General features: G+C 37.7%; 1 protein-coding gene across 1 annotated transcript in view; it reads right to left on the minus strand.

Moving 5' to 3' along the window:
• The window catches only part of pnpla7b (patatin-like phospholipase domain containing 7b), a 36316-nt gene extending 21825 nt beyond the window's left edge, over positions 1-14491 (minus strand). The window contains exons 1-18 of the mRNA XM_083526795.1: positions 14415-14491; positions 14169-14287; positions 10685-10728; positions 9938-10012; positions 9767-9851; positions 9547-9626; positions 8208-8296; positions 7975-8115; positions 7684-7843; positions 7436-7516; positions 7215-7343; positions 5777-5857; positions 5425-5572; positions 4842-4931; positions 1981-2063; positions 1738-1893; positions 1538-1615; positions 965-1170 (exon numbers count right to left, since the gene is read on the minus strand). Of these exons, the coding sequence (XP_083382921.1) occupies positions 965-1170; positions 1538-1615; positions 1738-1893; positions 1981-2063; positions 4842-4931; positions 5425-5572; positions 5777-5857; positions 7215-7343; positions 7436-7516; positions 7684-7843; positions 7975-8115; positions 8208-8296; positions 9547-9626; positions 9767-9851; positions 9938-10012; positions 10685-10726 (1724 nt within the window). The 5' untranslated portion in view covers positions 10727-10728; positions 14169-14287; positions 14415-14491. The remainder of the gene's footprint in view (positions 1-964; positions 1171-1537; positions 1616-1737; positions 1894-1980; positions 2064-4841; positions 4932-5424; positions 5573-5776; positions 5858-7214; positions 7344-7435; positions 7517-7683; positions 7844-7974; positions 8116-8207; positions 8297-9546; positions 9627-9766; positions 9852-9937; positions 10013-10684; positions 10729-14168; positions 14288-14414) is intronic.
• Positions 14492-14540: the final 49 nt, after the last annotated feature.

The following is a 14540-nucleotide window of genomic DNA, read 5'->3' on the forward strand; positions in this document are numbered from 1 at the left end:
GCGAAATTGTAAATTGTGCTGCATCACTGCGGAATAAGCCATGTTGGTAAATTAAAACCAATTTTGCACTGATTAATACTATAGATATTTATTTCAGTGCGTACCATCTTTTCATACATCACAACAGCTTTTTGAAAATTGTGTCTGAATTTTATCGTACATTGTATTGCATCGTATTTCACATAAACAGCCTAAAGAAGGAGGAAATTACTGTGGAGGGTTAAACTTAAGAATCATGAAGATGGATTTGAGCTGTAATTGATATAAACTGTCTGCTACAATGGCTATAGGGCTGAACAACGATGGAACTCTAATTAACGGACATTCGATGTGACCCGGATGAGGATGGGTTCCCTTTTGAGTCTGGTTCCTCTCAAGATTTCTTCCTCATGCCATGTCAGAGTGTTTTTCATTACCACTGCTGCCACTCGCTCGCTCATTAGGATAAACTTATATGGATTAATTTATGCAAAAATTTCTATTTGAAATATCCAGCATTTGCACAATCTTAATGGGGTGCGTGAGCGAATCTGCGTACATGTAACTTACACCTTACAAACTCTTACTCCCAAAATACGGTTCATCAGATAGAACTAAACATTTGTGACAAATGTATGCGGGGTGTCAATCAAATCCACCTGACAGACAAGATTTCGTTTAAGAAGATCTAAATCCTAGGTTATTGTTGCCATGGAGAAATCTTTAAATACCTTCCAAAGTGTTGCATAAACACACGCTGCAGAGTGACATCATGTCAAAGCGACACTGACTGATGGAAAGGAGACAGAACTGTAAAAAAAATCGTTTCTAATCTTGCCAGAAAAAAGGGGTTATTATAGAGTGCATTTGCAGGGATGCGTGCAAAAGCTGACCCTTCGTGGGTGTGTATGTGTATGTATATATTTATAAATCTACAGTATATGTGTGTGTGTGTGTGTGTGTGTGTGCATGCATAGTTACTTACTCATAAAAGTGTGTTTTGGAGATGGAGAGGAAGCTGCAGTCCCGGTGAGCACGCACGCTGAAGATGAGCGGCTCTCCAGTGAGCACGGCCAGGTGACCCACCAGCTCACCCGGGTGAGTCACAAACAGACACGAGTCCTCGTCTCTGTCAATCATGCGCTGGTAAACGTGCAGCGTGCCAGAGATCACAAACTGCATGCTCACGTCCTGATACACCAGAAACAAAAACCCACAGTGTGTCTGAAATGTCTGAAATCTCTAATACTTAATAACTTAACAGCTTTACAACCTTAGATATGTAATAAGATTCGTCAGAGGGCCCAGACTACAGACATTTTCACCTTTGTTTTAAGTACAACATTCAAACTTGTTTGTTTGTTTCCTCAAATTGTGAACTATTTATGGAAAAAACGTTCATAGCTCAATGCTAAGATCATGCAAAAAAAAATTTTATTTTAAAAAAGAAAACGTCACAACAAACGTGACTCAACTGGATGGAGTTCTCTTCAATTGGAAACCCTTTGGTGTAGCTGTAATACAAATAATTTTTTTTGTTTGACATATCATTGCACACCTGGTCTCCTTGGTTTGCTACTACACTTCCAGCCTTCACATGTCTCAGTGTAACTCTGCCTTCCAGAAGATTTTGATCCTAAAAGCCAAAAAAAAACAAATACAATCAGTATTATTATTATTATTAAAGCCTGAGGCATGACTCAGGCACACTCACAGGATTGTATGTGTTCATATATTCCATGTAGAACAAAGCTTTGCCTGGAGCTGAATGATCTTGAGCAGGTCTTTCTTGGCGGCCTGAAAGATGGCGTTGACTTTGTTGTGGTGGACGTGGCCAGGGTGCCCTCCAGTGTCAGGATAGTGGTACACGGCAGACGGAGCAGGCTGCATGGTGACACTCTTCTTCAGAATTGACTTGGGAATACAGAACAATGACATTAAAGAAAAACAGCTCTAATAATTTGTGTCAAGTTGCCGAGGTGTGAATTGTATTGAAAGTACCTTATACGCTACAGGGCTTGGAGGGAGTTCAGTTTTCTGAACAGACACTTCCTCAAAGCCTGTACTGAGATCATTGCCTCCAGCTGTAAAGGCATTAAAAGGACATTTTAAAGTGATTATAAAGAGTTATAATAAAATTATAAGATTAACAGCATCATCTGCATTGATTATATATATATATATAAATAACTCAGGTTAAAATCAGAGGGGAATAAGGGCTGCAGATAAGTCAGTTCTGTTGGCAAGTCTTGTTGTATACAGTGAAACCTCGGTTTGCGAATGTAATTTGATTCGGATTAATATACTCAAACCAAATCATACGTATAACAACGCAAATTAGAAATAAGAAATAATGTAAATTTCGGATAATGCGTTCCAGGACCCAGAAAATATTTAGATAAAATTAAAAATACATTACAATATACAGTAATACAGTGTAATCATACATTTATAAGTGATATTTGTTGTATTACTGTATATTGTAACAATAATTATCTAAAATGAAAAGAAAAATATTTATTTGTTTGCTCTCATCTGTACCAAGTGTGTACATTATCTTCTCACTTAGAGTATAATTTGAGACAGGAGCTTCAATGCCATTTAAACAGTCAATATCTGATTACAGACTCCGATTTACACAATCAAGTTTGCTTATATATATATATATATATATATATATATATATATATATATATATATATATATATATATATATATATATATATATATACACACAGTAAGGAAAATAAGTATTTGAACACCCTGATATTTTGCAAGTTCTCCCACTTAGAAATCATAGAGGGGTCTGAAATTGTCATCGTAGGTGCATGTCCACTGTGAGAGACATAATCTAAAAATAAAATCCAGCTGAACACCTGAGAAAGTCAATGTTAATATTTGGTACAGTAGCCTTTGTTTGCAATTACAGAGGTCAAACGTTTCCTGTAGTTTTTCACCAGGTTCGGGTCATTGTCATGTTGGAAGACCCAGCCTCGACCCATCTTCAATGCTCTAACTGAGGGAAGGAGGTTGTTCCCCAAAATCTCGCAATACATGGCCCCGGTCATCCTCTCCTTAATACAGTGCAGTCGTCCTGTCCCATGTGCAGAAAAACACCCCCAAAGCATGATGCTACCACCCCCATGCTTCACAGTAGGGATGGTGTTCTTGGGATGGTACTCATCATTCTACTTCCTCCAAACACGTTTAGTGGAATTATGACCCAAAGTTCTATTTCGGTCTCATCTGACCACATGACTTTCTCCCATGACTCCTCTGGATCATCCAAATGGTCATTGGCAAACTTAAGACGTGCCTGGACATGTGCTGGTTTAAGCAGGGGAACCTTCCGTGCCATGCATGATTTCAAACCATGACGTCTTAGTGTATTACCAACAGTAACCTTGGAAACGGTGGTCCCAGCTCTTTTCAGGTCATTGACCAGCTCCTCCCGTGTAGTTCTTTGCTGATTTCTCACCTTCCTTAGGATCATTGAGACCCCACGAGGTGAGATCTTGCATGGAGCCCCAGTCCGAGGGAGACTGACAGTCATGTTTAGCTTCTTCCATTTTCTACTGATTGCTCCAACAGTGGACCTTTTTTCACCAAGCTGCTTGGCAATTTCCCCGTAGCCCTTTCCAGCCTTGTGGAGGTGTACAATTTTGTCTCTAGTGTCTTTGGACAGCTCTTTGGTCTTGGCCATGTTAGTAGTTGGATTCTTACTGATTGTATGGGGTGGACAGGTGTCTTTATGCAGCTAACAACCTCAAACAGGTGCATCTAATTTAGGATAATAAATGTAGTGGAGGTGGACATTTTAAAGGCAGACTAACAGGTCTTTGAGGGTCAGAATTCTAGCTGATAGACAGGTGTTCAAATACTTATTTGCAGCTGTATCATACAAATAAATAGTTTAAAAATCATATATTGTGATTTCTGGATTTTTCTTTTTTCTCTCACAGTGGACATGCACCTACGATGACAATTTCAGACCCCTCCATGATTTCTAAGTGGGAGAACTTGCAAAATAGCAGGGTGTTCAAATACTTATTTTCCTCACTGTAATATATATATATATATATATATATATATATATATATATATATATATATATATATATATATATATATATATATAAAAACTTTTGTCATTCTCTTGTATTGAGGCTTTCCTCTGGCCACTTTGCTAAAAAGCCCAGATTGGTGGAATGATGCAGTAAGCATTGAGCCGACTGCAGGTGTCTCCTATCTCCACATATAGTCTCTGGAGCTCAACCAGAGTGACCATCATGTTCTTGGTCATTTTTCTTACCAAGAACTTTCTGCCCTGAATTCTTAGTTATGAGTCCAGCTCTTGAAACAGTCTTGGTCATTCCAACATTCTACTATTGATTAATTATGTAGGGCACTGGCTCAGTGGTTAAAACATTGGCCTCTGGATCAAAAGGTCACAAGTTCAAATCCCAGCACCACCAAGCTGCCATCTTTTTTCAGGATCACAATCATCTCTCCGAGATCTGCAGGCAGTTCCTTTGGCCTCATGGCTTGGTTTTAGCTCTAATATAAATTTTCAGCTGTTGGACAGGTGTGTGCCTTTCCAAATCATATTCAGTGAAATGATTTTTTACAGGGTAAATTATAAAAACTTTCATGCATCATAGCATACCAACGGTCTGAATAATTGTGTTAATGTGATATTTAAGTTTATTTATTTTTTTAATAAATAATACATCATTAATCATTTAAAACATGCAGGTCAAATTTGGAATCTTTTAACCTCCAATCGAAATCCAATTCTTTAGTTCTCTGCAAAGGTGCTGTAAAGGTTGGTCAGATGCTGTGAACAGCCTGGGATTATACTACCTGGAAGGGAACTGTCTAAAGGAGTGGACATGGAACGAGATTTTCTGAAGGCTGCTGAGGGACTTTGCATCGGCCTGGGTTTCCAATCACCTGAAATTACCAGAATTATAGTTAACATTTAACAGTGTTGATGTGTTATAGGTTTCATTTAGAGCTGTGCCAATATACACTGTGAAGAAATCAACAGTCAAACATCTAAAAAAGAAAAAATGTACAGAAATGAATACTCGATGAAATAGCAGATGGATGAGTGTAGAGCTACTAACAAATGTAAATATATTGTAGTTTGTGAAATTGCCTTTAATTATCAATATCTGATCCTTCTCCCCTTCAATAGGGGTAGATGAATGTATTCTACTAATTCATTACACAATTCATTCATCACAAAGAGACTAATTCTAATTAGGGTCATGAGAAATCCAGAGTCAGGGTATTAGGTGAGAATGCACCCTGAACCAAACACCAGCCCACCACAAAGCACCATTACTAATAAACTACTAAAGTAACAACAAAGAAAACATGGAATGATAGATGGCATGATTAGCACTAAGTGTCTAAATGTCACTAAGAGGAGCAGACTGACCTGCATTGTATTGCTTCTCTGTGCTTCCGGGAGCAAGTTTCTCAGCTACAGCGTCCTCTTCTGTTTGAGAGTTTCGGCGATTGCTTCGGCCTGGGCTTCCATCTCCGAGCACCCTGGCCACGTTCTCCAGAGGAATGGCCTGACTCTCCTAAAACACACAACATACACATCTGGGCATCAAATATTGAAGTTGCCAATCTTTTAACAACTTAACAAGTTGATCTGTTGGATTCTGATACTGTCAAAAAGTCATTCATTTTAAATGTGATGTTCATATTGCTATCGAGATCAATCTAATGCTTTTCAGACAGCAGTTTTATATGTATGTCGAGTGTAATATTGTGGCTCTGACCGGGTTAAACAGCTCGGTGGTCAGCCCCAGATAGTTGTGCAGGGCGAGGAAGGTTACTCTCTGCAGACGCACCATCATGATCTAAAAACACACAGTGAGAATCAACATACAAACATACAAAAGCTAATGGTTTAAAATGTTAAGTTATTAATTTTTATAGAATGCATTTCCATAATGTACTGTGGTGATTTATTATTTTTTTTATGTATGTATATTTTTTTCATGATGTGAACATAGTTTTGTGAATGCTTTAAGAAAAGGAATGACACGGTCCAAGAACGTGTCTTTTTTACTCTTATCACATAGGTATCCCGAAAAAAAATTTTTAATAGAAACTTGGCAACCCGGGCTCCTAAAAAGTACTAGTAAAGTACTGATTAAATAAATATTTGATTGAGCACATTAGAATTGACTACTGTAAGAGGTGAATTTTTACACATTATAGACAATGCTTGTGCATTTTACCTAAATATCCTCCAGGTGAAATATTTACATTTCTTCCTTTAACTGCTTAGAAATATATACTTAGGTACAGTGGCTTCTTGCTATTCAAATTGTAGCTGATTAAAGTATGCAGGCGATCCCCAGGGTTCATTTGCTGTACATCCTTGTTCTTATTGGATGATATACAACCCTAAATCCAAAAGTTGCAATACTGTAAATTGTAACAGAATGCAAATATTGGCACAAATTATAAACCGATATTTTATTCACAACGTAATATAGAAAACTATCAAATGTTTAAACAAGGTCATTTTGAATTTCATGGCAGCAACACTCTCACTAAAAAGTCGAGACAGTCGAGGCAACAAAAGTGTGCATGTGCTCATTAACACCTCCAGAAATCTTTGTCTGTGAACACAGTTCAATCATGTCATCCAAAAATGCAGGCTAAATCTCTAAGGTATGCATGAACATGATCCAGAAATGTCATCATCCTCTCTGGGCAAAAGCCCATTAAAAATGTGCTGGTCTCCTCCAATCCCAGATGTATACTAAAAAAAAAAAAAAAATAGCCCTTTAGGTTACCTTCGTAAAACCAGTTCTCTGATAACAGGAGAATCACCTTGGGCCAATCCTGGAAGCACCAATCACACCATGTCTGTCGGTTGACAGACCAATCACGACAGTGATGCACCCATCAAATTAAAAATGGCCTTTTTCCCCCTAAATGGTATTTTTTCTATGTTCTATTGTGTATAGAAATGGGTTTATGAGATTTGCAAATAATTGCATTCTGCTTATGTATAATTTACACAGTGTCCCAAATTGGGGTTGTATTACTGGGCTTAGTGACTGGATGACATGCCTTTAATGGTGGATGAAGTGATGGTGAATCCAGCCCTTAGGAATTAACATTCTCTGGATGGGATCCCAGTCTGTCTTAAATCATTATGGACACACATGCATTTAACTTGCAACGTGAAACAATCAGTACCTGAACAACTCGGACCAAAGTTTCAGGATATTTCTCAAAGACTGACTGAAAAGCTGCAGCAGGAAGACGGAGCACAGTGGATGGAGCTGCAGCACGAGCTGATACTGTCTTATAGGGGGCTGGATATCCCTATTTAGAACAAAAGCATGACGTCAAACATCATAGTAGAAGTTCAATGAGTAGCACGTGAAAATATAGGAGGAAGCACTGGTGAGTCTTACAGTGATGACATCCAGGATACTAAGCAAACTGTGGACGCTGTCTCCAGGCAAAACATGCTTTACCACCAACTCTGTGCCATCCTGAGAGGACAGAAGAAATAGATTAAGCCAGAGATATATTATGACAATTTGTTACTAATTATATGTCACTATATCTGTAAGCATTTCTAGAGCCCATCTCAAAGAGTTATAGCAATTATAAAAAAAAACCACAGCTGAATAGCACAGTCAGGCGGCTCAGGACTTACAATCTGATTAACACACAGTTCTAGTCGGCCGTTCTGTACGACAAAGATGCTGTCGTCTGTGTCTCCAGGCCGGAAAAGTCCCTCTCCTTGCTGCAGCTCCACAAACACCATGTGACGACACAGCTCCAGGAACAAGGGCTTCTCAAAGTGACCCAGGACCCTGATCACAGCACAGGGTAACACATGACACAACTATACTAAGGTCAGACAAGAAATCGTCTTCCCTAAAGGCAATTAGATTTGTGAAACTGCTTTAAAACCTTACTCCTTTGAGTCTCTAATGAAACTCACCTGACGTTCTTCAGCATGTACAAGACCTCAGAAGGTAGGTGAGAATTTTGAACGTCATATTCAGTCAAATCTGCCTCTAGAACTGACGGAGGAGGCTCTTTAGGCTCAAGAGTGGGTGGTTCCCGCCGAAAATGCAAAATCCTTATTGGAAAACACAAAGTTCAAAAATGTGTCTCAAATATTTAATAGTAATGGTTAATAATAACTGGACTACAGTTAAAAGTTTTATGTACTTGCGTGCAATCGAAAGAACTTTGGGTCTCTTTCTGGTTCGTTTTTGAGACACAGAACTTAAATTGTTTGGGGATGATAACGTCTGGACCTAAAGCAAAAAACACAAACCATTTAATGTACGTACGAAGATTTCCATAGATGAGAGTCTCACACACACACAGTGCTCAATGTCATGTAGGACTGAGGCAATATGATGGTGGAATAAAGGCGGGAAACAGGTCCTTTCAAATGTAAAGCTAACTGCAGTTTTTTATTTTACTTTATTTATTATATATATTTTATATATTTAGTTCTGGGTTTTCCCATGCCAAACAATATTCAATACAAAGTAGAATCCTGATTTTCTTTACAGAAATAGATCAGTAACACACAACCTAGTTGTTGGTAACAGCATGCCGTTGAAACCTCTATACTACTCCAGCATTTATATGAATTAACCCTTATATTCTTTAATCCAGTTCTTATTAAAGACTCATGCACTTTAGTGGGTAAGTACATAAAGTGCTTGTCCTTGTTAAACATCTTTTTGTAAATGTCGGACCCAAAATCCTTGACCTAACTGTTTTTATTCTTGCTTAAACTTTTTTGAAACAAAATTTGTGAAATATTGACTTTTTCATGTTGTAAGCATTATTTTAGTTTAATTAAAAACATATATTATCAGTTTATTTCTTTTGTGTTTTCTTATTTCAATTAATTATTAATTATCGTGATCACAAGTTAACTTTTTGTTTATTTTACGGAACCAAATAGTTGTTTTTCTTCTGTTCAGAATTACAGACATAACAAGCTGCTTTTTCTATTATTGGGGGACAGTAAAGTTTAGCGTAACCATGCAGCCTCATAAACGATGAACGAACTAATTTGTTTTTACTTTGATCAGGGACTTATTTAGGCTGAAAAAGCTGTGTGTGTGCCAGTCATTGACAAAGTTATACCTGATATACCTGAAATCTAATGTCAATTTATATTATTTCATTCAATATTAAGTATAAATAATAAATGCTATTTCAATCATAAGACAAATTTTGATCACTTTGTGCAGTAGTTTTGTGTTTTTTTTCCCCCCAAAGTTATTTTACAGTTAAAGGGATTCCTGACTGCATACATAAAATCAATCTACAGTGGGCATTTATTCAGTTTAATAAAGCTCATGGCAAAGCTGAAGACATGCATAAAACATCAGTACCATTAAAAAATTGTGAGAAAATGGCTCACTTTTGTAAAGTTCATCAAAAAATTCATGCTCCTTAGATCTTCTGTACATATTGTGCATGATAACGAACCAAAGCAAACAAGAGATCATCTCTTTGAGGAAAGATCCACAAGAAAGTGTACCTTTCTCATTATTTTCCGTCCATAAAACATCACTTTATCCCTTTTCCTGAAGCGATACTTGGGGGTATCAGTTTGTTGTTCTGGAAAACAGTGAGTCAGGTATCCACAGTGTTCAAAACATATACTGGCACAATTAAATAAATGTCAAGCAGTTAAATGGACATTATTGAATAAATATTTGTTAATAATATTCATTATTTGGCAGGAAAGACAAACGTACTTGCTTTGTATCTTCTGTACAGCAAAAATATGATAACGGTAATAATTGAAACAGCAGCTGCGACTCCAATCAGCACACCAGTCCACTGAAACAACAGAAAGGTACAACAGGATATTACACGCTGTCGACTTTTTACGTGCAACATTTCTTTGAATGAACAGGAAGTCTCACCATACTGGTTTGCATCTGGTCCTCCAAAAAGTGTAGCAGCCGAGCTCTAATCTCCTGGCTGGAGGGCAGAACTGCCTAATGAACAGAACTCTCAGTGTTATCAGAGTCGGTAAGAAACAAAATACACACTCACCTAGATGTATACAACAGCACAAGTCTTTTTATTTGAATCTTACTAATAATGGAAGTGTTGGAAGTCAAGTAATATGACTTGTTAGCATGCTGAGATAGGGAAATCCCATGCTGTAATGGTTTGAGGACACCCGATGTGACATATATACTGTGTATATATATATATATATATATATATATATATATATATATATATATATATATATATATATATATATATATATATATATATATATGTACACACTTATTCCTAACATACAGCAAGTTAATATGGATGCATGGATGGATTACTTCATAATATCAGGTCAGAAAAGGAAGCATAAAAATATTGTCTTTGCAGGACGCTAAGGCACGAGAAGACTCCAAGAGGATTTTTGGTTGCACATAACCACAAATTTATCCCTGTGCAAAGGTAATTTCCCAGTAACTCTGCAAAGACTTCCATTATACATGAGATTTGCGGAGTTTTCTAATTTCATTTCTGAATAATGGGAGTACTGTTGCAATCATTGCCATGTGTATGCTAAAGACACAGAGAATACAGCTTCAGAGAATTCTTCAGAACTAAAGAATGGAGCTTATTTTAAGTTTAATAGAGATGGTAGAAATTCTTACCGTAGAGATGCTGCACTGCTCATCTTCTTTTGCCCCTTTCATTACTATCACAGAAAGGAAGATGAAATTCAGTATACATGTTAATGCACACAATGCACCTTTCTCACTTTATTTCATTTTTGATAAACTCAAAATCAGAAGTGCACTTGTACAAGGAATGTAATTTGGTGCTAAAATAATCCCAATTCACACACTATAGAATAGGCAATATTTAAACACTTGCATAATGGATGCAATTTTTTTTATCAGTCATTTACAGTGAACATCAGCATCTCAAATGTCAGTCCTATTAAAGTAATTACAGGGGCTTGCATAAGTATTCACCCCTTAAATATATTCCACATCTTAAATTGTTCGCTTATGAAATATACTTATTTCATTACCTATATGCAACTAACATTCTGCATGGTCCCTGATCCAGTCCTTTATTGGCTTGTTGCCTGACTGTGTTCACCTGCTCTTTGTTTAGTTTGTCTATCTTTACTATGTTGTGACATTAGTCAAGTCAAGTCAAGTCAAGTTTATTTGTATAGCGCTTTTCACAACAGATATTGTCTCAAAGCAGCTTTACAGAAAACAGTGAAGGTGAATGGTGTGCGTTTGTCCCTGATGAGCAAGCCGTGGCGACAGTGGCAAGGAAAAACTCCCTTAGATGATATGAGGAAGAAACCTTGAGAGGAACCAGACTCAAAGGGGAACCCATCCTCATATGGGTGACATCAAAAGTTTGGTCATAAATCTTTCAACAATACAGAACAATTTGTGATCATCATAGATCCAGCATCAGCTTCTCCATGCCAGGGCCTTTAAACACTCGGCATCTACTTCTCCATGATCATCCATAGGTCCATAATCTTCACGAGGTGGGACGTGACTGGAGCTGGCCAAACCTCAGGATGCCTCGGGATGGGGAGAAAGCAATGGCCTTAGCAATGGTTTGTCAACTGTACACCAATCAGACATAACATTAAGGCCACCAATCAGGCAGAACATTATGACCACCTGCCTGGTTGTGTTATTTCTCAATTTGCTGACCATTAACAGCATTAACTTCTTCAGCTACAGAAGCTTATCTGCATCAATGATCCTCGGACGCCCATGACTCTGTCGCTGGTTCACCACTGTTCCTTCCTTGGACCACTATTGATACACACTGACCACTGCAGACCAGAAACAGCCCACAAAAGCTGCAGTTTTGGAGATGCTCTGACCCAGTCGTCTAGACATCTCAATTTGTTAAACTCGCTCAAATCCTTACGCTTGCCCATTTTTCCTGCTTTTAAAAAGCTTTGAGGACAAAATGTTCTTGTTGCCTAATAAAATTCCATCCATTAACAGGTGCCATGATGAAGAGATAATCAGTGTTATTCACTTCACCGCTCATATAATAATAATATAATGTGATAATTTTATGCCTGGTCGGCGTAACTGATCTGTGTTATTAGACCTTATTTTCCAAGTTTCATCCTTTTCATAAAGAACAAGCAAACATGCAGATCTCTAAAGAAGATCTGCATGTTTGTTTACAAATCTTTGCCCATATATTACATAGGTCATGAGCTTCCACTACATAACCCAAACTTTTGAAACAATGGTTCTATAAATACAAGAATTTCCATGTAGTGTCATGTAATCTTTAATCTACCAACTGGTCCATTTTTGGGAGGTAGGAGGAAACCAGAGAACCCAAGGGAATCCCTCTCTGGCATGAGAACATATGAAACTGTAGATATACAGTAACACGAGCTCAGGGTCGAACCAGGGGTCCCTGGCTGATTCAATACCGATCACGTCTTCTAGGCCAGTTTACTGATGGCCCATACGGCCAAAGGTATTTAGACAAAGACACAATTAAAAAAAAAAAAAAAAAAACAATGGAGATATGAGTGAAGTCTACACTTTCAGCATTAATTCAGTGAATGTCAGAAATTCATTTAGAAATGACACCCATTGTTATATAGCCCCGGTATTTTACCAAACTCAAACATAACTGAACACGCTAACAATCATTAATATTAAGATTTATATTTTAAATTATTGGTTGTAAATCCATTGCAAGTTAATTACTGCCTGAAATCAGAACATTGAAACCACCAAGTGCAGAATTTCCTGCCTTGAGATTCTTTGCCAGACTTTTACTGCAGCTTACAGTAACTGCATGTTTCCGCCTTCAGGAATAAAAAAAAAGCATTCTCACTTGGGTTGAGTCAGTGACTGATTTAAGAAAATTCAAGTTCTTTGCCTTGAAAAGCTCTTGCATTTCTTTCATTGGACTTTTTGGGTAATTATTATTAATCTATCCAGCGAAGTACTACCCTGTACTAACCTGTATAGCTTTATACACTTCATCATTCAATAAACACTAGTGACCCAGTTCCTTTGAAGGCCATACACATCCAAACCATAACACTGCCTCCATGTCTGACATTGTGGTATGTTTGGATCATGAGCCCTTCCTTACCTTCTTCAAATTCTTCTTTTCCTATAATTATGGTCCTCTGACCAGAGAATCATGTCCTGGAACAGAACAGACTATATTTGATGCTTTACATCTAATCCGGCCGTTCTGTTTGTAAGCGTTATCAGGTTTGCATCTTGAAGTAGAGCCTCTGTATATACATTCACAAGGATGTCTCTTAGTTGTGAACGTTGACATTGATAAGTCTACCTTCTTAAGTGCGTCAATGACTTGGCTAGATGGATTGTTTTGTTAGTTGTGGTCCACTTTCTTTATCTTGCATGGTCTTCTGTTCCTGGTGTTGCTGAGCTCATGAGTGCATTCCTTACTTTTAAGAACATACCCATTGTTGAGTAATTGTTGTTGGGGTTTTTTTTTTAATCTCCATGATCTGTTTGTTTTTGTCTTTCTTAGTAGAATGAAGGTCTTGACCTTTGTGCCATTTAGAATGCAGCACTTGGAATCAACTCGAGACACTTCTGAGCGTGCAAAAATGAAGGTAAGGTGATGTAATGTTTTTTGTTTTGTTTTTTTAAGAAAAACCCCTCCAATTAAAAACTTAAGTCATGGTGGTGATGCATTTAGGCAGCATTTAGGAAAACTGGGTGTCTGTATAAATACGTATACAGGACCTGGCTGGACATGTTGTACAAAACATCAACTCAGAAACAATGTATACTCAAAGTATCACACAGAAAGAAATAAACTTTGCACTTGTCAGATACACATGACACTGGCGCACAGATTGTCAAGGGGCCTTGGTCAGGGGCCCAACAGTGGCAACATACCAAACCGCCAACTTTCTGATCAGGAGCTCAGAGACTTAACCACAAACAAACCTGTCTTAAAAAACTCAACTACAAAACTAAAGCAGTGAAAGAGGATTTCAGTCCTCCATGATCAGGAAGTGTCAAGTGTAAGAGGACCCTCACCAATACAATGTTTCGGGGGTCAAAGTAAAGTCAAAGTAAAACATAAAGTCAAGCTAGAACTAAATCCACTACATTTGAGATGTTTAGGACTCACCCGGTGACCTTGGGATCTGTTTATTAAAATGTCAGCGACTGCAAACAACTTTGAGGCCATCAACTCGTCCACAGGATCGCTGTGTACACATACACATGCCAACACGCGCAAACAGGACACTATAAAAATAGACAAAAAAAACAATAGATGCTCCAAAATTGAATAAATCACTAGTATTGACATATAATTACACCTATAGTCCGCCAGATCAATTATAAAAATTTGTAAAAGGTTTACAGGAATTACTGAATTCGGCTCCAGACCCCCACCCTCCCTTTGTCAACACTATAAACCTGTCTGCTTGAATCAATGCACGCCGTAACCCCAACCCCAACCGTTTCAAGTAAATCCCTCCTTCTCATCAGCTATTGG

Source organism: Silurus aristotelis, assembly GCF_946808225.1.
Source record: "Silurus aristotelis genome assembly, chromosome: 23".
Classification (NCBI taxonomy): Eukaryota; Metazoa; Chordata; class Actinopteri; order Siluriformes; family Siluridae; genus Silurus; species Silurus aristotelis.